Source organism: Dasypus novemcinctus, chromosome 21 (genome assembly GCF_030445035.2).
Source record: "Dasypus novemcinctus isolate mDasNov1 chromosome 21, mDasNov1.1.hap2, whole genome shotgun sequence".
In the NCBI taxonomy this organism is placed as follows: domain Eukaryota; kingdom Metazoa; phylum Chordata; class Mammalia; order Cingulata; family Dasypodidae; genus Dasypus; species Dasypus novemcinctus.
The window spans coordinates 45,865,935-45,890,497 of record NC_080693.1 but is presented as its reverse complement, the minus strand read 5'-3'; the positions used below and the strand labels follow the sequence as shown (position 1 = coordinate 45,890,497).

At 36.8% G+C, this 24,563-nt stretch overlaps 1 protein-coding gene and 1 pseudogene across 1 annotated transcript in view; one reads left to right on the top strand and one right to left on the bottom strand.

Annotated features, from left to right (window-relative positions):
- DHX40 (DEAH-box helicase 40) overlaps positions 1–24,563 on the top strand; it is a 66,081-nt gene that overhangs the window by 18,602 nt on the left and 22,916 nt on the right. Inside the window, exons 11-12 of the mRNA XM_004457610.4 lie at positions 3,799–3,879; positions 5,232–5,389. Coding sequence (XP_004457667.2) covers positions 3,799–3,879; positions 5,232–5,389 — 239 coding nt within the window. The remainder of the gene's footprint in view (positions 1–3,798; positions 3,880–5,231; positions 5,390–24,563) is intronic.
- Positions 21,581–22,327, bottom strand: LOC139437217 (ornithine decarboxylase antizyme 1 pseudogene; annotated as a pseudogene).

Sequence of the window (24,563 nt, the reverse complement as noted above, 5' to 3'; positions counted from 1 at the left end):
TCATCTGCCTGAAATATTGTTGTAAGTCCTTGAAATTTCATATCTCAGATGGTTTAGGAATTAATGAAGACAATTGCTATCTTGGTCTTAATTTTGGCCTTAATTATCTGGGAATGTGAAAGTGATAGGAACCTTGGGAGAAGATGACCATGCATTCTTTGAATTCATAATATGAGGAGAAGTAATTAGTAGGTATATACAGATGTGTATTGTATATTCTAGGAAAACCAACTTCAAAATTTTTTGATCATTTTGATCATAATACTAGAGATTTTCTAAATGAGTATTTAGGTCATAGAAAGGAGAGAGCATGTAATAAATGAAATTCTAACAGTAATCATAAATGATACCAATGAGAAAGAAAGGAAAGAGCCATTTAAAGAAACCAAACTGGCCAAAGGGAAAGCTTTCAGATTAATCCAGATTTAAAAATATTCACAAAGGATAGCAGAGTGGCATATAATCAAGCATGAATAAACATTAAAAATAGGAACAATATTTAATTTCATTTGCAATGGATTATTTTTCCATCTTAAGTCTTAAGACTTAGAGTGTATTAAATATCCCCAAAGTGCTAGACACAAAAAATGTGTCCCTCTTTTTTTAAAGTATGTATGGATACAGGAGAGGTAGCCCAGTATTTTGGAGAGATGATACAGTAGTCATAGGTGAGAGAAAGAAAATGGAGCTTCTCAATTATTATTTTGCTTCCCCTGTCCCTTCCATTAAGAAGAATGATTTTTGAAAGTGGAAACAAGAATAAGTCTGGATAAGAAGGAATTGGTCACCAAGATAGATAAGGAGATAATGAGAGAAAATCTAAAAACCATAAATGAGTTTGTGCTGAGATTTTAGACAGTATTTCCATGGTACTAAAGGAACTTGCAGATTTAATGTCAGAGTCACTGTGGTTCTTGTATGAGAAATTATGCAGAGAAAGTTACCAGTAAATTATGAGGAAGGTAATTGTCTTGATTTTTCCAGTAAACTTGATGTTGATTTCTAGCAAATTCTAGCATGATTCACTAAAAAATCATTTCAGAGAATTTAATAATGATTTATAATAATTGGTAGAAGTCAGACTGGTTCAGAAAGAATACAGCATTACAAACCATTTCCCTTTCAATTTGAGGACAGGACCTTCATATAAGGGGTGCTCCACAAGAATTTATTGAATGATAATCTATTGTCCATTGTTTTCAACACAGTATTTAACAAGGTTGCATTTCATATCTTTGTAGATAACAGTAGTGCTGCATAAAGGATAACTGCCAAATAGCCAAATCCAGAAAATATCAATTAGTTGCTTAGTGTTAGCCTATGATGAAGGTTTTACTGTTAGTGTACTGAACTTAGCTCTTTCTTGAGCTAAAAGTAAACTTAGCTTTTTTTTAAGGAGGTACTGGGCATTGAACCCAGGACCTTGTACATGGAAAGCAGGCACTCAACCACTTAAGCTACATCATTCCCCTTAGCATTTTTAATGAAAATACTAAATAAAGAAATCAAAGCCATGTTTACCAGATTTCTTGGGAGGGACAGCTACTCTGGTAGATGATTAAAACCATGATTTAGAATGATCTCAACTGGCCAGAATCTTGGGCTAAAATCAACAAAGTCAAAGCCTGAAAGGTTACATCTTATATCCTGTGTTTTGGTTGTGCAATAAGGAAATTTAAGTGGAAAAGATCTGAAACTATAAGATCATCACAGAAACTTAATATGAGCTTGCCATTATGACTCTCTTTAAAAATATACACACACAATTTAAAAATTCCACTGTCACAGAATTTTGTAATATTCATAGACCATAGCGTCCAGATGATGGGGAATTATAACATTCCCGTACTGTGTTGGCTTTTATACATTTGGAGTTCATCACCCTTTATGAGGAGTTTGACACACTAGAGTGTTTCTAAAAGAGGATAATTAGGCTTGATAGGTCTCTTAGAAACCATATAATTCAAGAAATGCTTGACAGAATTGGTAAATTGGTAATTAGTAGAATCAAGGAAGAAAAATGATAGTAGATTTTACAATCCGAAAGTACTTGTATAGAAGAGAACATTCCCTACTATGGTATTGCTCTAGAACATGGGTCAGCAAACTATGACCTGGGCCTGCTGCCTCTTTTTGTGTATAAAATTTTATTGCAACATAACCATGACCATTCATTTACAAATTGCTTATGGCAACTTTTGGTACAACAGCAGGGTTGTTTAGTTGTGATAGAGACCATATAGTCTGCAAAACCTGAATATTTACTATCTGGTCCATTGCAGAAAAAGTTTACCAACCCTTACTGTAGACGATACTAGTTCCTGTTGTTAGAAGCTGTTGCAAAGCTGATTGTAGAACAGACTAAAATGATTTTTTTAATTAAAAATTTTTTAAAAAATTTTTAGTGGATACTGGGGATTGAACCCAGGACCTCTCATACGAAGCAGGCATTCAACCACTGAGCAACACCTGCTCCACTTTTGTTTGTTTGTTTGTTTATCTTCCCCCCTTCCCCTCCTCCCTCCCTGCTGGTTTTTGCTGTCTGTGTTGTCTTCTCTTCTCATTTTCTTTCCTCTAGGGTTCACCGGAATTCCATCCTGGAGACCTCTGTTGTGGAGAGAGGTTCCCTGTCAATTGAGCCACTTCAGTATCTGGTTTCTGCTGTGCTTCACCTTGACTCTTCCCTTGTCTCTCTCTTGATGTGTCATCATCATGACTCACTTTTGCGGGCACTGACTCACCACACGGGCACTTGTGCTTACCACACGAGCACTTGTACTCACCATGCAGGCACTTGTGCTCACCACGCGGGCACTCACATGGTACTGGCTCACTGCATGGGCATGCTTTCTCTTCTTCTTCTTCACCAGGAGGCCCCAAGGATCGAACCCAGGTCCTCCCATATGGTAGACAGAAGCTCTATCACTTGAACCACATCCCCTTCCCTGCTTTTATTTATTTTTCAATAGAGTTCTCAATCCTGGAATAGACTCTTTGTAAGGTATTTTACCTTTTGTTTTTCGTGGACCTTTTTCAAAGTGAGAGATTGGTATAGATGATTTTTTTATCGTAAGACTTAAGGTGGAAAAATATCCTGTGCAGATGATAATAAATAATTATTGCCATTTTTTAAAACATATATTTAAGCTTGGCTATATACTGCTCTCCTATCCTTTGTGAATACTATTGTTAATGATTTTGTTACTTTTCTTAGATTCATTAATGGTATTGAGGTTATATAAGAGAATGTCCTTATTTTCAGTAGATGCATGCTGTAGTATTTTGAGGGTGAAGTGGCCTTTGTATTTACAAATAGTTCAGCAACATATATATATATACATATGCATACCTACATGAAAAAATATGGTAAAAGTTTTTTTCTCTAAAAGCAGTTTGAAGTATTATTAAACAATTTGTAATTTTTTGTCATTTTCAATGACTTTTTCTCCACTATTTTATAAAGGTAGTAAAAAAAATACTGCGGAATGCAGAAAAGGGTGGACTTGACATTGACTGTGAAGGATGGGGTAGGATTAGGATAAGTGGAGAGGAATGTTGAGAGTGTTTCAGCTAAGAAGCAGGAAAAAAAAAAGTGCTTCTTGAATTAAAGAGGATGATTCAGAAACAACAACAATACATTTTCCCCTTTCCTAAATTCTCATCATAATCTCAATTATTTAAAAGAAGAGAAAAAAAAGAAGAGGACTTGAAAAATAGAAATAAAATAATTCTAAAGAAATTTTCATCAAGTCTTAACAAAGAATGGAATTTCATTTCCTGTCTTATTTTAAAACATAGGTTTCCCTATTTGGATCCACCTAATGAGAGACTTATTTTGGAAGCCCTTAAACAACTTTACCAGTGTGATGCTATTGACAGGTAAAAAAAACACCAAACCAAAATAGATACTTATTTATTTTTAGTTATTTTTAGGAGGTACTGGGGATTGAACCCAGGACTTCGTACATGGGAAGCAGGTGCTCAACCACTTGTGCTACATTTGCTCCAAATTTATTTGTTTAAAGATTTATTTTATTTATCCCGATCCACCTTGCTGCCTGTGTTCACTGTCTGCTCTCTGTGTCCATTCGCTGTGCATTCTGTGTCTCTCTTCTTGTCTTCTCTTGTCTTCTTATCTTTTCTTTAGGAGACACTGGAAACTGATCCTGGGACCTCCCATGTAGGAGAAAGGCATTCAGTCACTTGAGCCACCTCAGCTCCCTGCTTTGTTGTGTCTCTCATTGTCTTTCCTCTATGTGTCTTTTTTGTTGTGTCATCTTGTTGCATCAGCTTGCTGTGTAGGCCAACTCTTCCATGATGCGGGCCAGCTTGCCTTCATCCGGAGGCCCTGGTAACTGAACCTGGGACTCCCCATGTGGTAGATGAGAGCCTAATTGCTTGAGCCATATCTGCTTCTGCCCCTGATTTATTTTTAAATAGGGTTCTAAACACCTTCCTTTATTAGTAGAAAATAATGTTTGAATTGGATTGTTTTACCTGAAGTTAAAATTTGTCCTCAGTCTTTCTTCACCATAATTCAGAATTTAAAGCTGTACCATAAAACCGTGTTTAATTTTGGTGTTTTTTAACAAGTAATTTGAGTACCATTTCAGTGGCAGGCATTATGCTAGGTACGTAAAGATGGTAAGAAAGCCAAAGTCCTTATCCTCCTGATTGTATAATGGGGAAAATTGAAATTATCATTTTCTCATTTCTTCAAGAACATCGTCTATGAATCTTGAAATGTGTTTGTATCTTTTATTACACTACTTTATTCTGCCACATTGTTTATTTTTTGGGGTAATTAAGGTCCTTAACTGTAGGGGTTTTATCATCTTTTTATGCTTCTCTTATCACTGACCCTACATTTGTTTTTTTTCCTATTTGGTTGTGTCATTGTCCTTTTGGTGCATTGCATTGCCACGTGGGGGCCTGTGCCTCTCCGCACCACATGGGGGCCTCTCTGTGCAGAACTGGGAGGCCTTTTTAATTTTTTTACCAGGCGGTCCCAGGGACTGAACTTGGGTCCTCCATATGGTAAATGCGAGCTCAATTGCTTGAGCCACAGCTGCTTCCCAAATCCTACAGTTTTTCATGTTTCTTTAAATGAATTTAATTTCTGGAGGTGATTTTAAGTATACTGAATTGTATCTGATTTATTCAGAATGGTGAACATTACATTTATACTCTCTCAGGGTAGAAAGACCTAAGAACTTTTTCTTTGTGTTAAGGAGTGGCCATGTGACCAGACTGGGTTTGTCTATGGTGGAATTTCCTCTCCCTCCACATCTGACATGTGCAGTAATAAAAGCTGCTTCCCTGGATTGTGAAGATCTACTACTTCCAATAGCAGCAATGTTGTCTGTGGAAAATGTTTTTATTAGACCTGGTAAGTTTAATGATAAGAAGTCCATTGATAAGATTTTACTTTAATTATAAAGAAAGAAAACTTGATCTCTAACCAAGTATAATGAAGGAATAGGTCTGATACAGTCTTTTAATGATGTGTTTTTTCCCCCCTTTGGTTTTCTTTATTATGACAGTAATTGCTCCTTATAGAAAATTTGGCTTTATTGAAAAGTATGAAGTATCAGAAAAAAAGAGCTTCTGTATTCTGACCACAAAGAGACAGTTACTATTAGTATTTTGGGAAATTGTAAATCTTTTCATTTGTGTAGATGTCTGGATTTATTGCACTTCATTTAATACGTCATTCAGAAAAGCTAATTCACAAAATGTGATGTTTACATATGGTTTCCTAATTCTCTGATGTGTCAGAGACCTTTTCTGAAATTGTTTGCCTTATGATTTGGTTTTAATCTAACATGACCATATATAGCATCAGGGAATATACCTAGTTCTTACATGTAGTTGCTATTCATATTCTTCTTTGTTCCAGCAGGATGTTATTGAGACTCTTCAGTTTTGGTAGTCAAAATGGGAGGAATTTGGTAGTATAAAATGGTGCAGAAATTCCCTTTTAGATCAGGAGGGACAGACATGCTTCTAGCACTGAGGGAAAAATAGTTGGACTGTTATTAGCTGGAAAGATCAGTTCTAACCAGCAAGTAATGGTTAATCTCTTGCACAGATGCTGTTGGTCCTTAATGACTTGTGATTTTAGGAAATTCTAAAAATCATTTGGATCTAGTTCAATTCATAAATTTAAATTGTCTTTAATTAGAAGCAGCTGATGAAACTAAATCCAGTGTTATAACAAGAGAGACTCACTTGAAACTTCGTTCTTTAGAAAACTATAAAGTATATATACCCTTGTAACTAATCAGGGTACCCTCTTCCAGTTTTTCACTATATGATTCCAACTGAGATTGGGCCAGAAATGAGCATTTTGAATATTTCAGAAAAGTCCTAGAGATGTTAAGTCTTTCATGAAGAATTTTTGCCTGTTATTTTGCTTCACTGAGTTGCAGTGTTCATCAGAATTTCCTTATAACACTAAGACAATGGCAAGTCTATGAAATTGGTCAGGTGTTAAAAAGCAGTTCTTCAGAGATAAGAAAATAAGGGTGAGAATGGGAGGTAGAATACTCGATCAACCCTTTACTTCAAAAATAGGTGGGAGCCAGTGTGGTGTGTTGATAGAGGAATGTTGTATGGGAATTCTGTACATGTGCAAGATTGTTTTTATAAGTTTACAACTTCTGTCATAAAAATCTATTGGAAAAAAATATACCAAATGTAAGATAAGAACTATAGTAAGTAGTAAGATTTTGACAATATTCTTTCATAATTTTAACACGTCTCACAACAACACAAGGTGTTGGTGGTGGGTTGATGTATAGGACCCCTATATGGTGTTATGCGTGTTCGCTTTGTAAGTTCACAACTTTTACTATACACTTATTGTTTATGTATATTCATGTATATAGTAATGAAAATAATAATAATAGGCTGGGTTGGGGGGAAAAATGCCAAATGTAAGATACTTTGGTTAGTAGCTAATATTTTGAGAATGCTCTCTCATCATTTGTTAAAAATGTTTCACAACACTGCAAGGTATTGGTGGTAGTGTGAGGTATAAGAGCCCTGTATGATGTTATGTGTATTTGTTTTATAAGTTCACAACTATTATTATGCACTTATTGTTTATGTATGTTTATGTATGAGTGATATACTTCAATAAATTTTTAAAAATATAAACACTCACACATAATGATTAGCCAAGTTCAAAAATTCAATTTTAAAACTTTGAATTATGCATTTAAGAACTTTATGTCTTTATTGATAAAATGTAAATTAAAAAATATATTTAAGCAACTATAAAATGTTAGCATTATGAGCAGGGAAATGAGCATTCTCATATATTAATAAATGAAAGATAAATTCTTACAAAATTTTAAAAAATAGGTGGAATCTTCTGCTGGCTTTTTTACCACATATTTTTTACCAATATGAGTAAAATGAACTTTTTGAGAGAATAGTGTTGGGTGGGCATGACCTTTTTTGAACATTTTTTTCCTAAGGATAATATACAACATGTAAAGGAGTGGGGGGTGTAATACAGGAAATCTATTTTTTTGAGCTTGGAAGGAGATGTTGGAATTCATAAATGCATTCCAGGAGTCCATGGTGTTGTCTAGTTGTGGTTAGTGGCTATTGTGCTTATCTAGAATCCACACTTTGGATTGGGAGTGTTTTCCTGCATAAATCCAAAAAACTTTGGTTAAGGATTCACTAGTCTAGTGGCCTTAGATAAAATAAATGGAAATAGTCACAGAGCAAGAGCTCCCACTCAGTGTCTTCTTAATGTCTTCCTCTGCTTGGTGTACTATAAAGATGAAATTACTAACTTCCCATTCTTGTTGTATATCCCTTCCCATATGTCCCCACAGGTTATTCTCTGAGGGTCATGTGTAGACCCCGAGACTGTTCTCTTGAAGAGAATTCAGAAAAGTTCGAGTGAAACTGGGTCACAGTAGGCTTTCATCTTTGAGTAGTTTCTGGAGAAAAAGAGGATGGTCAGTCTCAGGAAAAATATCTCTTGTTTGACAGGTTCTTTTTTAAGTTGAGCAGATTAATTCTTCATGTAGTTTTTTAGCATCTTCTGGAACACAGTACCTCCATACTCAAGAGAGAGAGTACTCACACATTTCTGAATACCCTGATGCTGCAAAAGTACCTCTACAATGCTGGTCTGCTTAATATGCAGAAATTATGTGGTCTTGGTATGTTTCTGAAGCCATTGCCTAAAAGATCAAGGAGAAGTATATAAGTAAAATTCAGAATTAGGTCCTCCCAGATGTGGTAGCAAGCATAGCTAAATATTTGGAAAACTAGGTATAAGTACAAAGTGACTTCCTTCAGTGAAGTACAGGAGAATGCTGAGAGAGAGGCATAAGCATCTGTGAAAAAAGTGGGGACACAATCAGTAGCTCCACTGGGACTTACTACCCCTTTATCCTTTTTCAGAAAGAGATGTTTTAGGCTACAGTAATTCATGTTTGGGGGAAATGGTGGTACATACTGAGAAATCTTTTTTTGGGGGGGGAGGGCTTGGAAGTGGAGGGGTGACAGTCTTTGAAAGAAAATGAGAAATTTCATTCCCAGAAGACAAGATGTTAGGGAAACATCTCTGTCTCTTCAGGACACCAGGATGAAAGGAACAAACATTTTTACAAATGTTTACAATTTTATAAGTTTTTATAAGCTTATCATTTATTGGCATGGAACTCCATGTGGGAATGTTACTTCTATACAGACTGTTAACAACAAAACAGTGAGGAAGAAAATGTATGATGAGGACAAGTTAGCCCTATTTTATCTGCATTCTTTTTTTTTTTTTTAAGATTTATTTATTTATTTCTCCCCACCCCTTCGTTGTTTGCATTTGCTATGTCTGTTGTATGCAGTTCTTCTTTTTAGGAGGCACCAGAAACTGACCCTAGGACCTCCCATGTGGGAGAGAGGCACCTGATTACTTGAGCTACCTCCATTCCCTGCTTTGTTGTGTCTCATTTTGTTTACCTTGTGTCTCCTGTTGCATCATCTTGTTGTATCAGCTCACTGTGCCTGCCCAATGTTCAGCTTGCTGTCTTGCTTTTCTTGTCTTTTTTAGGAGACATAGGAACTGAACCTAGGACCTCCCATGTGGTAGGCAGGAGCTCAATTGCTTGAACCACATCTACTTCCCTATGAGCATTCTCTTTTAAAGCTAGTCTAGAGTTCCTAAACTCAAGCTGTTAATTTATTCACCATTTATATGTTTCCAGTACAAAAAAAAACATATATTTGGCAGTCAAGTGATAAATTTGTTTATTGAATTACCATATTAACAAAAATAATGCCTTTTCTTAGCTGACGTTCACTTATGTGTGTTTATTAATCCAATTTTCCACTTAATTGATACATTCCGTTTACATTCGGATTCTAATGCCTGCATTAGGAGTGACTGCTAGGCATTTTAGGAAACTTGTGATTAGGTGGAAAGGGGGAAAGAAAGAACTTATCTTAAAGACTCCCAACTCTCTTTTGTGGTCTTTGTAAGAATATGCAGATTTATCTTTTAGGTACTTTTATTACAGTGACCAAGTTTAATTCCCAGATATTCTTCTCCTGGAAGAGACCTATTTAAAATCTAACAAACAACAAATAGTAGGAATGTTCTAAGTGCTAGAAGAAAATTATGATGGTAATTTGTCTTTTTTAAAACATGTAACTTGAAATTTAACCCCTGTCTAAATTATGGGTTCTTTAGACACTAAGGAATGATATGGTGTTTGAAAATTGCAATCATTTATGGACATTTCTAAAATAACTTACTGTTGGCATTTTTGAGATAAGAATTGGATATCTTGCAGGATGAAAGTACAGGTCATTCTCAAGATAACGGATGAAAATCAGGAGTCATTCAATGTAGTCTGTGAAATGACTGAAGCCTAAATGGTGTGTTAAAAATATATTTGCTGGGGAGCAGATGTAACTCAAGTACTTGAGTAACTGTTTCCTATGTATGAGATCCCGGGTTTGATCCCTGGTATCCCCTAGAAACAAAAAACAAACAAATGAAAAACCAACTCTCAGTGGGGAACAGATGTAGGTCGGTGGTTGAGCACCTGCTTCCCATATACGAGATAATCCCCAGTACCTCCAAAAAAACAACCAAACCAAACAAAACATATGTAAATAGATAGGTAGATTTGCTGTTTAATAGATTGTATCCTGAAGTGAAAGTCGGGGAACTGGGGTTTCTAGGCCCAGAGTTGGTGTTTTACTTTCTTAGAGTTTAATGTTCCTATGCCCCAATTTACACATCAAATAGGGTCAGTAATAACTGCCCCAGGGAAGCAGATGTGGCTCAACCAATTGGGCTCCTGTCTACCATATAGGATGTCCAGGATTCAATGCCCAGGGCCTCCTGGTGAGGGCAAAATGGCCCACATGGCAAGATGGCCCATGCGATGTGCTGGCTCATGTGGGAAAGTCACCCCATGCAGGAGTGCCAGCCGATGTGGAGAGCTGGTGCAGAAAGATGATGCAACAAGGGACACAGAGGAGAGAAAATAAGAAGACGTAGCAGAACCAGGGAGCTGAGATGGCGCAAAAGATAATAGCCTCTCTTCCACTCCGGAAGGTCCCAGGATCAGTTCCCTGAGCCACCTAATGAAAATACAAGTAGACACAGAAGAACACACAGCGAATGGACAGAGAGAGCAGACAATGGGGGGAATGGTGTGTGTGTGTGTGGGTAAATAAAAATAAATCTTTTAAAAAATAATAATGATAATAACTGTCTCTAGCTCCCTCTCAGAAAATTCATGAAGTAAAAGAAATAATATATATAAAAGTCTCAAAGAGAGGAAATTACGTAATCCAAAAGTAATTAAAAGTTAACCAAGAAATCTGTGAATTCTGTGATTAACCCTTATTTGAATGATGTTTTAAATAATGATAAACAAATATGCTAGGACAGATATTTTTACAAAATGTACATAAAAATGATCTCACTGTTACATTCCACCTTCAATATTGGATTTGTTAGATATAATTTGAATAGTGAAGAAAGTTACTGATAATATATGATGATGCTAGTGATCAGTAATTTCCCCTAGATCTTGTTTTTTTTTTAAACTTTTTATTGTGGTAACACCTATGTAACATAAAATTTGGCCTTTCAGCCATTTTTGAAATAAGCATTAATTATTTTCACAATGTTATGCTGCTATTAACACCATCTCTTACCAAAACCTTTTTGTAGCAGTTTGATATGGCTATGAATTCCAAAAATAGATACTGGATTATGTTTGTAATCTGGTCTGTAATTGGGTGTGATTGAGTTGTTGTTTTTTTAAGATTTATTTTATTTAATTCTCTCCCCTTCCCCCTACGCCCCGCCCCGTTGTCTGCTCTCTTGTGTCCATTTGCTGTGTGTTCATCTGTGTCTGCTTGCATTCTCAGCAGCACCGGGAACCTGTGTCTCTTTTTATTGTGTTATCTTGCTATGTCAGCTCTCCATGTGTGCGGCGCCACTCCTGGGCAGACTGCGCTTTTTTTGAATGGGGCGGCTTTCCTTGCAGGGTGCACTCCTTGCATGTGGGGCTCCCCTACGTGGGGGACACCCCTGTATGGCATGGCACAGCAGCACTGCGCATGGGCCAGCTCATCACATGGGCCAGTAGGCCCTGGGTTTGAACCCTGGACCTCCTATATGGTAGGCAGATGCTCAGTTGAGCCACATCCCCTTCCCCGTGATTGAGTTACGATAGGGGCTTTGATTGGGCCATGTCATTAGGGCATTGAGTCCCCACCCAAAGCCATGGCAAAGGACAGAGTTGGGGGTTTTTGCTGTTGTAGTTTGATGCTGAAGCCTTAAGCTGGAGCCCTGGGAAGTAAGCACACAGAGGAAAGAGAAGCAAACCCCAGGAAGAAAGGAACCTTGAATCCAGAGAGACACAAGACCCTGGAAGGGAAGAACCCAGGAACCCTGAACCTTGCAGCAGTCGGCAGCCATCTTTCTCCAACACATGAAAATAGACTTTGGTGAGGGAAGTAACTTGTGCTTTATGGCCTGGTATCTGTAAGCTCCTACCCTAGATAAATACCCTTTATAAAAACAACCAATTTCTGGTATTTTGCATCAGCACTCCTTTGGCTGATGTAGAAACTCTTCACTCTTTAAGCAAGAATCCACCTTCCTTGATAACTTCTAATCTACTTTCTGTCTCTATGAATTTGGTTTTTTCTAGATGTTTCATATAAGTAGAATCATACAGTTTTTGTCCTTTCATGTTTGGCTTATTTCACTTAGCATAGTGTCTTCAATGTTCATTTGTTAATCAGAACTTAATTACTTTTTATGAATGGATAATCTTGCATTGTACATATATGCTGCATTTTATCTGTTTAACCTGTCAATGGACTCTTGGGTTGTTTCCACATTTTGGCTATTGTGAATAATGTTGCTCTGAGCATTGATGTCCTCATATCTGTTTGAATCCTTGCTTTCAGTTCTTTTGGGTATATACCTAGAAGTAGAACTGCTGGGTCATATGGTAATTCTATGTTTAATTTTTTGAGGAACTTCCAACCTGTTCTCCACTGTGCCTACACTAATTTATATTCCTACCAGCAATGTATGAGGGTTCCAGTTTAACTACATTCTTGCCAACATTTGTTATTTTCCATTTTTTAAATAATAGCCATTCTGGTAGGTATGAAGTAGTCAGAAAGCTTTTTTTAACTTTCATTTTGAAATAATTTAAAACTTAATGGCTGTTGACAAAATAATACAAACCTCATACAGAGAAAGCCAACATAGTCCCCACCCAGATATCCAGATCCATCAACTTTTAATATTTTGCCCCATTTGCTAATCATTCTATCATCCATCCATTTATCTTTCAGCTATTTATCTACTTGTTAAACATTTGAGAATAGGTTGTATACATCATGCTTCTTGAGGACTTAATACCTCTATATACATTTCCTAATAAGTACAAGGATATCCACTTACATAACCACCTTAAGTACAGTTATCTAGTTCAAGAAATTTGACATTGACATAAAGTTTACATTCTATATTCCAATTTTTTCATGTTTCCCAATAATGACCTTTTGGGATTTTTCTAAAACCTCCATCATTAGATCCCGTTCAGTATCATGGATTGTCTTTAGTTATTATGGGCTCACTAATCTTTCTTTCTCTTCTTTTAATTGTGGAAACATACATACAACCTGAACTTCTCTACCTCAACCACCCAATAATAGAGTTCACTGGGATTAGTCATACTACATTGTTGTACTATCCTCACCTTCATGCATTACCAGGACTCTCCCAACACCCCAATTAGAAACCCTGTGCTCAATATACATTAACTCCTCCTCCTCCCTATTCCCTGTCCCCATAACTTTTATTTCCTCAAGATAGAGTATCCATAGAAGCAAAATTACTATGTGTTATGAATATCTTGAAGGTTTTTGATACATATTGTCCAGTTGCCTACTGAAAGATTACTTTTACTTTTCTTTAAATTGTTCCATTGGTATTTTAGTAGTGTTATATTAAAAATATATTTTAACAGCAGTGTTCATAGTGGCATTATTCGTGATTGCCAAAAGTTGGAAACAACCCAGGTGTCCATCAGCTGATGAATAGATAAACTGTGGTGTATTCACACAATGGAATATTATACAACTGTAAGAAGAAAGAAGTTGTAAAGCATATGACAGCATGAATGAACCTGGAGGACATTATGTTGAGTGAAGCAAGCCAGATATAAAAGGACAAATACTGTATGATTGCATTACTGTGAACCAAATATATTGTGTAGCATATTGTATGATTGAAAAACATTTTTTATATGTATCCAGTACATTTAATTGAGAAATGTTAAAAAAAAAGCATGGTGGAATTATTTCAACTAAGATAAACTCTGAATGATCTGGCTCCTGGCTAACCACTCAAAACCTCCCTCACTATTCCCCTCTAAAGCCCTTGAGATGGCAGGAACTTTGTTTTGTTTATACCCTAGAACCTTCGCACAGTACCTATCATGTAGGATGTACTCAGTAAATGTTTGTTATATGAACGAATGAACCCTACCTCATACTACTTCTAACAATATATCTTTTTGTTTAATTTTTTTTAAAAAAATTTTTAAAAAATTTTTGTTTTTGTCTTTTTTTCTTTATTTTTATATATCTTAGTGACCTTTCTGTGAATGGAGCATACCATGCTTTTTTCTGCCTCAGAGATTTTTTGTATTTGTTGTACCTTCTGTTTGGAAGGAACCTTACCATGGGCAGATCTACTCCTGCTTATCCTTAGGTCTTAAATGTCCCTTTTTCAGAATGACCTTCTCTGACCACTCTCTAAAGTAGAACCCCCTCACTCCTGGTTATTCTTTGTCCTAAATCCTATTTATTTCCTTTCTTGGATTTAATTGCAGTTTCTAATTTTCTCTTTTATTTTTTTGTTCCTTTCACTATTTCCACCAGAAGTAAAATACTTAGAGAGACTTCGCTTAACTGATTTCTTTTTGGCTTTACTTGAAACACCTATTAACAGTGTTACCTACTGGCAGTGACTGATACATAAAGGATACTCCATAAATATTTGTTGAATGAAAAGATGTTTAGCACATTTAGTATTCCTAGCCAGTAGCAAGGTATAGGTCTAAATCTGGATAGGACTACCTTTATTTTTCCTATTGGGGTTATATTTTAACAATTTGTATCGACTTATTATCACAGTGCTTTTTTTTTTTTGGTAAAAATCCTTTAGGGTCTATGGATTTCTAACATTTTATCCTAGGAGAAATTACCTTGTTGGCCCTCTTGGAGTGGGAAATACAGTTTCTTCAGTTTTAGGAAGCTTCTTCTTTAACACTTAATTGTGTAATATTTGAAGGGCACTCAGAAGCCATTCTTTATCTTTGCCATTATAAACTCTTTGGACCAGTCTGTAAGATACTTAGTCCTTTAAGTTTAAAATCTTGATAAGTAGGAATTTTGTGTATATTTGAGGAATGATCCTGGGAAAGCATTTTTGTTCCCCTTTACTCACTAGGATTTCAGTTTGGTAAAAAGTTCTTCCACATTGCTTACCTCTTAACTTTGCTTTGGCACTCTTTTTATTCATAGGTTGTATCTTCTTGATTCATTTTCTAATATTCTGGTTTTTGTTGTCTGTTATAATCCAAACATGTTTTACTAACCTAGTTTGTCCTTGTTCTAATACATTATTTGTTCTTCTTGGCTTTTTGTTTTTCCCAGCCTTTCCTGATGTTTACAGTCTAGTATGGTTCAGGAATCTTACTATGTCACTTTTTCATAATCCTCTTTAAAATAACAAAACAGAACATTAAAAGAAGATATATGTTTCATTCATTCTTAACTTTGTGAGTCTTGGGATTTTTTTGTTTTTATTGTTTACCTTGTTTTCTTTGATTTTTTGATCATGTCCTTAAAGTGTTCCATATATTTATTTGCTCTTCCTCTCTTGGGTCCATGTTATTTTTTTTTTTTTTTTAGATTTATTTTTATTTATTTCTCTCCTTCCCCATCCACATTGTCTGCTCTCTGTGTCAATTCGCAGTATGTTCTTCTGTGTCCACCTGCATTATCAGGCAGCACTGGGAAACTGCTTCTCTCTTTGTTGCATCATCTTGCTGCGTCAGCTCTCAGTGTGTGCAGCGCCACTCCTGGGTGGGCTGTGCTTTTTTTCACACAGCATGGCCCTCCTTATGGAGCGCACTCCTTGCATGTAGGGCACCCCTATGCACTGGCTCTCCTTGCATGCGGCAGCAGCACTGCACATGGGCCAGCTTACCACAATGGGTTAGGAGGCCCTGGAGATCGAACCCTGGACCCCCCATATGGTAGACAGACACTCTATTGGTTGAGCCACATCCACTTCCCTCCAGTTTATTTTTTAGTTACATGTATTCGCTTTCCTTTCTGAACTACAGCAGCTTACCACAATGGGTTAGGAGGCCCTGGGGATTGAACCCTGGACCCCCCATATGGTAGACAGACGCTCTATTGGTTGAGCCACATCCACTTCCCTCCAGTTTATTTTTTAGTTGCATGTATTCGCTTTCCTTTCTGAACTACAGTAGTTGATTCTTTCATTTGCAGGTAATCTTTTGTTTCAAATATTTCTTTTTTCTAGTCTTAATTAGGAGAGTATGTCCTCAGTCATTACTCATTACTCCCCTTTCTTTTTTCTCTTGGTGTGTGTTTCTTTCATAAATATTGAAATAGACAGTAACTTCTTTGAAAGCCTCTTTATAGTGTGGTATACAATTTGGGTGAAGTCTTAAAAATTGGTAATTAAAATTAGAAAAGTTAAAATTCTGGAGATCTTCAGAGGAAAAACCAAAGAGTTAATTAATACTATTCCACACAATCAAGCCTTTTGTTAGAATAGAAAGTTTAATTTCCAAAGTGGAAATATGGAAAATAGGCCACTAGATATAGGGTTAATTCATTCTGATTTAAATGCAGATTGTGACTTTTTTTTCCTAGTCAGGCTACAAAGAAGAGCTGAATTTTCTAATGTTTTTTAAGTAAGTATTGTTTTTTAAGTAAGTCTTTAAAAATTACTTTAAGTGCTCCAACAATTCACTAAGCATTTGTTGAAGGCTTACCATATACGTACTCTTGTGGAACGTGAAACCGAGACTAAACAATTTTTACATTTTGTTATCCTTTAACTTAGTTTGACGTAAATGATATACCATGTTTCTGGCTGACTGTTAATTTCCTTTTACTGGTAAAGGAAAGTAATAGGGTGGATCTTTGCCCTGTTAAAGTACATTAGTAATATATTAACCTTTTTTTCTATAATCAAAAGAGAAGATAAGTCAGCCTTTTTACCCTAAGAGAGTTGTTTTGAAGTTTTTGTACTTTTTAACTTCTGATTCCTTCCTTTTATGATGTGTCTGTATGGGACACAACTTAGTTCGACACACATCGGTTTTGCTTTCATCTAGTACAGTCAGATTCTTGTTCTGTTTTTTTTCCCCCTGAATAGACCGCATACCTTGTCTGCAACCAAGACTAATAATAGAGTGTGCTGTCTCACTGCCCTCTGTTGGCTTTGAGTGTCAGATCCAGATTGGTTTATTATTGGTTTATGATTAAAATGCAGGATATGTTTTTCTAGAAAAAAATACTCTGTAGTTTAATCAGTATGTTGCTACCCCAGATTATATAGTCTTAAGTGTCGGAATCTTGACTCTAGTAATACTCCTAATTGTTAATTATTTTTCTAGTAAAATACTATCTATAATAAATAATGTTGACTGGTTTCCATTAGGTAGTATCAAAGCTAAAAATATTCTAAAAGCTACAGAGTATTGAAGTAGTAGACAAGAAAAAGATCAGGGCTTGAACCTGACTCCACCACATCCTATGTACCTGAGGGGCCTGACTTTTCTGGATAATGTTTGTTCATTGCTAAACTCAGAGTTAGACTAATATGATCCAGCTCTAATATTCTTGTAAGCTAGAGAAAGAAAATGTTTTTTCCTTCTTGAAATATGTAAATAGATTAAACTAGTCAGGTATTAGTGTTTTGTTGTTGTTGTTATTTGTTTGTTTTATAGCATTTTATTATAATTTCACACTTACAGGAGTATTATGATTGTAAAAGTACTCCTTTATACCCTTTATCTAATTTTCATCAATTTTTAAAATTATGATATATATATATATAACAAAATTAGTCATTTTAACCATTTTTAAGTATACAATTCATTGGCATTAATCACTTTTACAATGTGCTACCATGAACACCATCCATTACCAGAATTTCCTCAACAACTAAAACTTTAAGCAATAACTCCTTATTCTCCCTCCTTCCAGCTCCTGATAATCTCAAAACTACTTTCTGTCTGTGAATTTGCCTATTGTAGGTATTTCATATAAGTGGAATCATACAGTTTATGTCCTTTTGTGTGTCTGGCATATTTCACTAAGCATAATGTTTTCAAGATTCATTCATATTGCAGCAGATATCAGAACTTCATACCTTTTTATTGCTGAATATTCTATTGTATGATTTATCACTTTTTTTTTTAAAAGATTTATTTCTCTCCCCTTCCCCCCCCCCGCCACCCCGATTGTCTGTTCTCTGTGTCTGTTTGCTGCGTCTTCTTTGTCCGCTTCTGTTGTTGTCAGCAGCATGGGAATCTGTGTTTCTTTTTGTTGCGTCATCTTGTGGTGTCAGCTCTCCATGTGTGCAGCATCATTCCTGTGCAGCCTGCGCTTTCTTCTGCGCTGGGCAGCTCTCCTTATGGGGTGCACTCTTTGTGCATGGGGCTCCCCTACACGGGGGACACCCCTGTGTGGCATAGCACTTCTTGCACGCATCAGCACTGCGCATGGGCCAGCTCTGCACGGGTCAAGGAAGCCCAGGGTATGAACCGTGGATCTCCCATGTGGTAGATGAACACCCTAACCACTGGGCCAAGTCTGCCACCCTGATATATCACATTTGTTTATCAGTTCATCTGTATAGTTATAAGTATGCATTTTATTTCTGACTCATTTGAAAGTCAGAAACATTTTATTCCCTTTCACAAAATAGGTCAGTGTGTTTTTACTAAGAATAGGAATAGGACATTCCCTATTTATCCACAGTATATTTGTCAAAATAAGGACATTTAATGTGAATCCAGTGTTATTATCTAATGCAGAGTCCATATTCAAATTGTCAATTTTCCTAATAATATCCTTTATAGCTAGTTATATTCTTGTCCAACATCTTGTTTGCTGTGAGGAAGATTTCCCTTCTCCTCTATTTATTTATTCATTCATTTATATCAGTATGGACCCATGGATTCTTGCATTACTCGATAAGTTATTACAATCCTAATGTAATGTTCTTTGTGATCTACTTACTTTAATTTAAAAAGTGTAAAAAATAAAATAATTTTAAAAAGTTACAATTCAATAATTTCATTATTTATTTTGGTGCTGAAATTGCCCAAATTGTGCCTTTTCAAATTGACTATGTCCTTTTGATATGTTTGCATAATTCTTTGAGCATTTTCTTACTTTTGGGTGCAAAGAGCTGTTGCAGGCTCATCTTTTACTTTTCCCACCTCCAGGCCTGGAATAAGCCTTTCCTCTAAGGAGTCTTGATTCCTTATAGTGTGGAATGGTATTTGGAAACAAGATCTGAACTTGAGATCTAATATGTTTCTAATATGTCATTGCCTCTCGGCTTTCAGAGTTGTCAGAGCTAGGAAATATATATATATATAAATGAAATTTTTTTTTAAAGATTTATTTATTTATTTAATCCCACCCCCCACCCCCACCCCCGGTTGTCTGTTCTCTGTGTCTGTTTGCTGCATCTTGTTTCTTTGTCCGCTTCTGTTGTTGTCAGTGGCACGGGAAGTGGGGGCGGCGCCATTCCTGGGCAGGCTGCACCTTCCTCCGTACTGGGCGGCTCTCCTTATGGGCGCACTCCCTGTGCGTGGGGCTCCCCCACGTGGGGGACACCCCTGCGTGGCATGGCACTCCTTCCGTGCATCAGCACTGCGCATGGGCCAGCTCCACATGGGTCAAGGAGGCCCGGGGCCTGAACCGCGGACCTCCCATGTGGCAGACAGACGCCCCAACCACTGGGCCAAGTCCATTTCCCATATGAATTTTATATATGTATTAACTACCATGAATTTATACCTGTTTCTACAGTTCTATCACATTGTTCTTCCTTTTCATATTTCTGACTCCCTATTCCAGCAGTAACAGTCCTGCCTCCCATTATCCTCAATATATTTATTATTTTTTCAAGCCTATAATATACAGAAAGTAGTTTCAGAATTGCTAAGTTATACCCTTGTGAAAGGTAACCCTATATAACTAGAATTCAGTATTTGTTTAGAGGTGGATTTTTTAGGTAACATTTACAAAAATTTACATATAGTAAAATGCATAAACCTTAAGTGTATAATTCATGAGTTTTGAGAAATATGTAAACCCATATAATCCATACCCTTGTCAAGATATACAGAATTTTTTCCATCACTTCAGAAAGTTCCCTCAGGGTCCCTTCCTAATCAGGTGGTAGCCCACCTCTCCCTACTCAGCTACTTTTCTGATTTGTTTGAGGTTAATTTTGCCTGTTCTGAAATTTCATAAAATAGAATTATAAAATGTACTTTTTTTGCACCTGGCTTCATTTGGTCAACATAATGTGAATTTCTTCTGTACTGTTATGTATATTAATGGTTTTTCTTTTATTGTTTAGTAATATTCCATTGTGTGAACATAACACAATTGATTTATCCATCCTCCTCTTTATGGACATTTGAATTGTTTCTTGTTTGGTGCCAAATATGAGTAGAGCTGTTTTGAACATTTTTGTGCAAGTGTTTTTGTGTACATATATTTTTATCTCTTGGACTTAGGCAAGGGATTGCTGAGTCTTTGAGTGGGTATATGTTTAACTTCAGGAAACTGGTAAACCTTTTTTCAAAGGGGTTATACCATTTTTAAAATCCTACCAGCAATCAATGAGAGGTCACCTTGCACTATGTCTTCCACAACATTTGATGTTGTCTATCTTTATCATGTTTTACATTCTAGTGTGTATTAGTGGTACTTCATTTTAATTTGCATTTCCTTGAAGTCTAATATTGTTGAACATTTTTTCATGTGTTCATTGACTATTCATCTGTATTGCTTTGTGAAGAGTCTGTTAAAATCTTTTACTTATTAAATTTTTTAAAAATGTTGAATTGTGGGATTTCTTTATATATTGTGGATACAAGTTATTCATTACATATAAGTTGAATTTATTTTCTCCTAGTCTGTGATTTGTCTATTTTCTTAAGATGTCTTTTTTTAAGGCGGTACTGGGGGTAGAACCCAGGATCTTGTACTGGGGACGCAGGCACTCAACCACTGAGCTGCATCTGCTCCCCAGTCAGAGTTAGTTTTTTTTGTTTGTTTTTAGGGTATTGTAGATCGAACCCTAGACCCTCATACATGGGAAGCAGGTGCTCAACCACTTGAGCTACATCCATATCCCTTAAGAATGTCTTTTGATGAGAGATATTTCTAATTTTGATAAAGTATCCTAAGAAATCTTTTCCTGCCCTAAGATTGTGAAGATATTCTTTCATATTCTCTCTCATATCTCTAGATATTTTCTCCTAAATGCTTTACAGTGTCTAGCCTTTATGTTTAGGAGTGTGATCCACCTCAGATTAATTTTGTATATGGCACCATTTTTGAAAATGTGTAGACTATTTGAATGGGTCTTTTTCTGAACTCTAGTATCTTTCATTGATCTATTTGTCTGTCCTTATGCCAACACTCTTTCTTGATGTCATAGCTTTATGATAAATTTGAAATCAGTTAGTGTTAAGTCTTTCATCTTTGTGTTTCTTTTTCAAGATTGGTTTGGTTATTCTAGATTCTTTCCATTTCCGTATACATTTTAGAATCAGTATATCACTTTCCCCAAAAATGGCCTGCTGGAATTGTTTTCTTTTTTTCATTTATTTGCACTATTAAAACAACCCAGAAGAGATGAATGAGTCTGGTGTGTCAACATGCCATCAGTGAATCTGTTGGTCACAACATCTCCTACAAAATGCATCTCTTAAATGGAGGCTATCAAAGGTACCATCTCTAAACTCCTATGCAGGCAGTGACAGACCTCTAAGGATGTGTGTATTGCTGCCACTCCTCTTCTGCTGAGGAGTCTCTCAAACGTGTAGGTCATGAAGCAAGCATTGGGTATTTTGGGGATGCCCTGTCTCACTCAGAGCCCAAAAAGTAGAACATGCAGAGCAGGGCGGTTCTGTCATCTCAGTTCTTGTGGAAGCAGATAAAGATGTGATCACGGTAGAGCTGCTCCTTGGTAAACCTGAGAACTGCAAAACTGTCTTTGTTTACTTCAGGCAGAGCCCTGCCTCATATTTTCAGGTAGAGCTGTTGCTGTTCAACACCACTCTCTAGTTCATGTGTTTGGGATCTTTGAGCCTGGACTGGACATTAAGAATTCTTATCATGTTATGAGATGTTCCTTTGTTACATTCAACTGATATATCAGAGTATTAATAAAATAAATTAACTGAAAGATTCCGATTCTTCTGACTATTCCCTTTCCTGCCTGGAATATTCAGGGATATGTGAGGGACATCAGGAGCACCACTGAAGCCCTGGACCCAGGTTACTTAAGCAATTAAGGGAGACTCTAGAATTTTTGCTGTTGCAGCCACCGGGGCTGGGCAGGTTGAATTGCATGGTATAGCTGGCATGGGCAGTGGTGCTTGGTTTATCCTCTTTTTTTCTTCATGGCAAAGCTCTGACTGTTGAGGATCTGCTCCAGGTTAGATTTCACCATCTGGCCACTGGAACCTGAAACCTCTCCTGCACCTCTGTGCACTGCCATTTCTGCTCACCATTTGCCAACATGCCGGAATTTTAATTGGACTAGGGATTATGTTGAACTCTTTATTGGTTTTTTGCTGTTATCTCTTACTTACTTACTTACTCTTGCTTTAGGAATTATAGTACCTCTCAGCTGATCACAGTTTACTCAGATTACTTAATGTAAAATATAAGAAATCTTGAAACAGTTTTTAGTTCCACCCCTCAATCATTTATGCTGTTGTTGTCATTGATATTGCATTTATATACATTATAAATCCCACAGTATGGTATTATACTTTTTGTTTTAAACTGTCATATGTATTTGAAAGAATTAAGAGAAGAAAAGAAAAACACATAGTCTTCTTCAGAGCTAGAAGTAGAAGTCCAAGTGTTGGTTTTTTAATATCTATTTAAAACACTCTGACCTTGGATAGAAAGCTGACTCTCAATTTTTTAGCTGTTTAGGTTGTTTTTCTTTGTCTTTTTATCATGGTTTGATTTACTCTCTTATTTTAGAATCTCGTGTGTTTTTTGGCATTTTGAAGGCTTTTATTTGGAACCTATATGTTAGCAAAGCATTCTTTGAAAATGAACTGCATTTGTAGGCATTCAGGGAAAAGGGAGAGTTCCCTTTGTTAGTCTAATACTTGCCTTAGGTATCTATAGACATATATTTAACTAATTCTTTATAATATTAAGTTACTAGCCATTACTAACCATTATTTTGTTTTCAGTGCTTTGATTTGGTATTTTTCTTTTTTTTTTTTTCTTTTTTTTTTAAGATTTTATTTTTATTTATTTAATTCCCCTCCCCTCCCCCGGTTGTCTGTTTTTCTGTGTCTTTTTGCTGCGTCTTGTTTCTTTGTCCGCTTCTGTTGTCGTCAGCGGCACGGGAAGTGTGGGCGGCACCATTCCTGGGCAGGCTGCTCCCTCCTTCACGCTGGGCGGCTCTCCTTATGGGTGCACTCCTTGCGCGTGGGGCTCCCCTACGCGGGGGACACCCCTGCGTGGCACGGCACTCCTTGCGCGCATCAGCACTGCGCATGGGCCAGCTCCACACGGGTCAAGGAGGCCCGGGGCTTGAACCGCGGGCCTCCCATGTGGTAGACGGACGCCCTAACCACTGGGCCAAAGTCCGTTTCCCTGATTTGGTATTTTTCTAATTCTAACCTTTGTGAAGCAATTGATGTCAGTGATTTAGTGTATATGAAAGATGATAACAGAGCCCCTTAGACTTAACTCCAAAGCAATAAAGTGGCTCAGAGATGTATCAGTATTTTTCAATTCCATACAATTAAAATATAATTATTATAAAGAAGTAGCCTTTTCCCTTTGTCTGTTATACCCAATATTTCATTTATTTTCCTTAGAACATACCCAAGCCCCTTTTCCTTTTTAAAAAGTAGATAATATACGTGTTGATTTTTGCCAGATATTCCTGTTACAGGCCCAATGATACAATTCTTTTTTTTTTAAAGATTCATTTTATTTATTCTCCCCCCCTCACCGCTTGCACTCACTGTTTACTCTGTGTCTGTTTGCTGCACTTTCTTCTGTGTCTGCTTGTCTTCTCTTTTTTTAAAAGATTTTTTAATTTTTTTATCCCCCCCTCAGTGTTTTATACTCCCTGTCTGCTTTCCGTGTCCATTCACTGTGTGTTCTTTTGTGTCTGCTTGTCTTCTCTTTTGGTAGCACTGGAAACTGATCCTGGGACCTTCTGGAGTGGGAGCTCAATCCCTTGCACTGCCTCAGTTCCTTGGTCTGTTGCATCTCTTATTGTCTCTCCTCTGTTTCTCTTTTTGTTGTGTCATCTTGCTGTGCCAGCCTTCCACACAGGCCAGCACTCCTCTCAGGCCAGCTCTCCATGCAGGCCATCTTGCCTTCACCAGGAGGCCCTGGGAATTGAACCCTGGACCTCCTGTATGGTAGATGGGAGCCTAATCACTTGAGCCACCTCAGCTCCCTGGTTTGTTGTGTCTCTCATTGTCTTTTCTCTGTGTCTCTTTTTTGTTGCCTTAGCTCTCCGCATGGGCCAGCTTGGCACACAGGCCAGCTTGCCTTCACCAGGAGGCCCTGGGAACTGAACTCGGGAACTTCCTTATGGTAGACAGGAGCCCAATTGCTTGAACCACATCCGTTTCCCCCAGTAATACCATTTTATAGATGATCTTTTATGTAATTTCTTTTTAATTCTCAGAAGAAAGAAG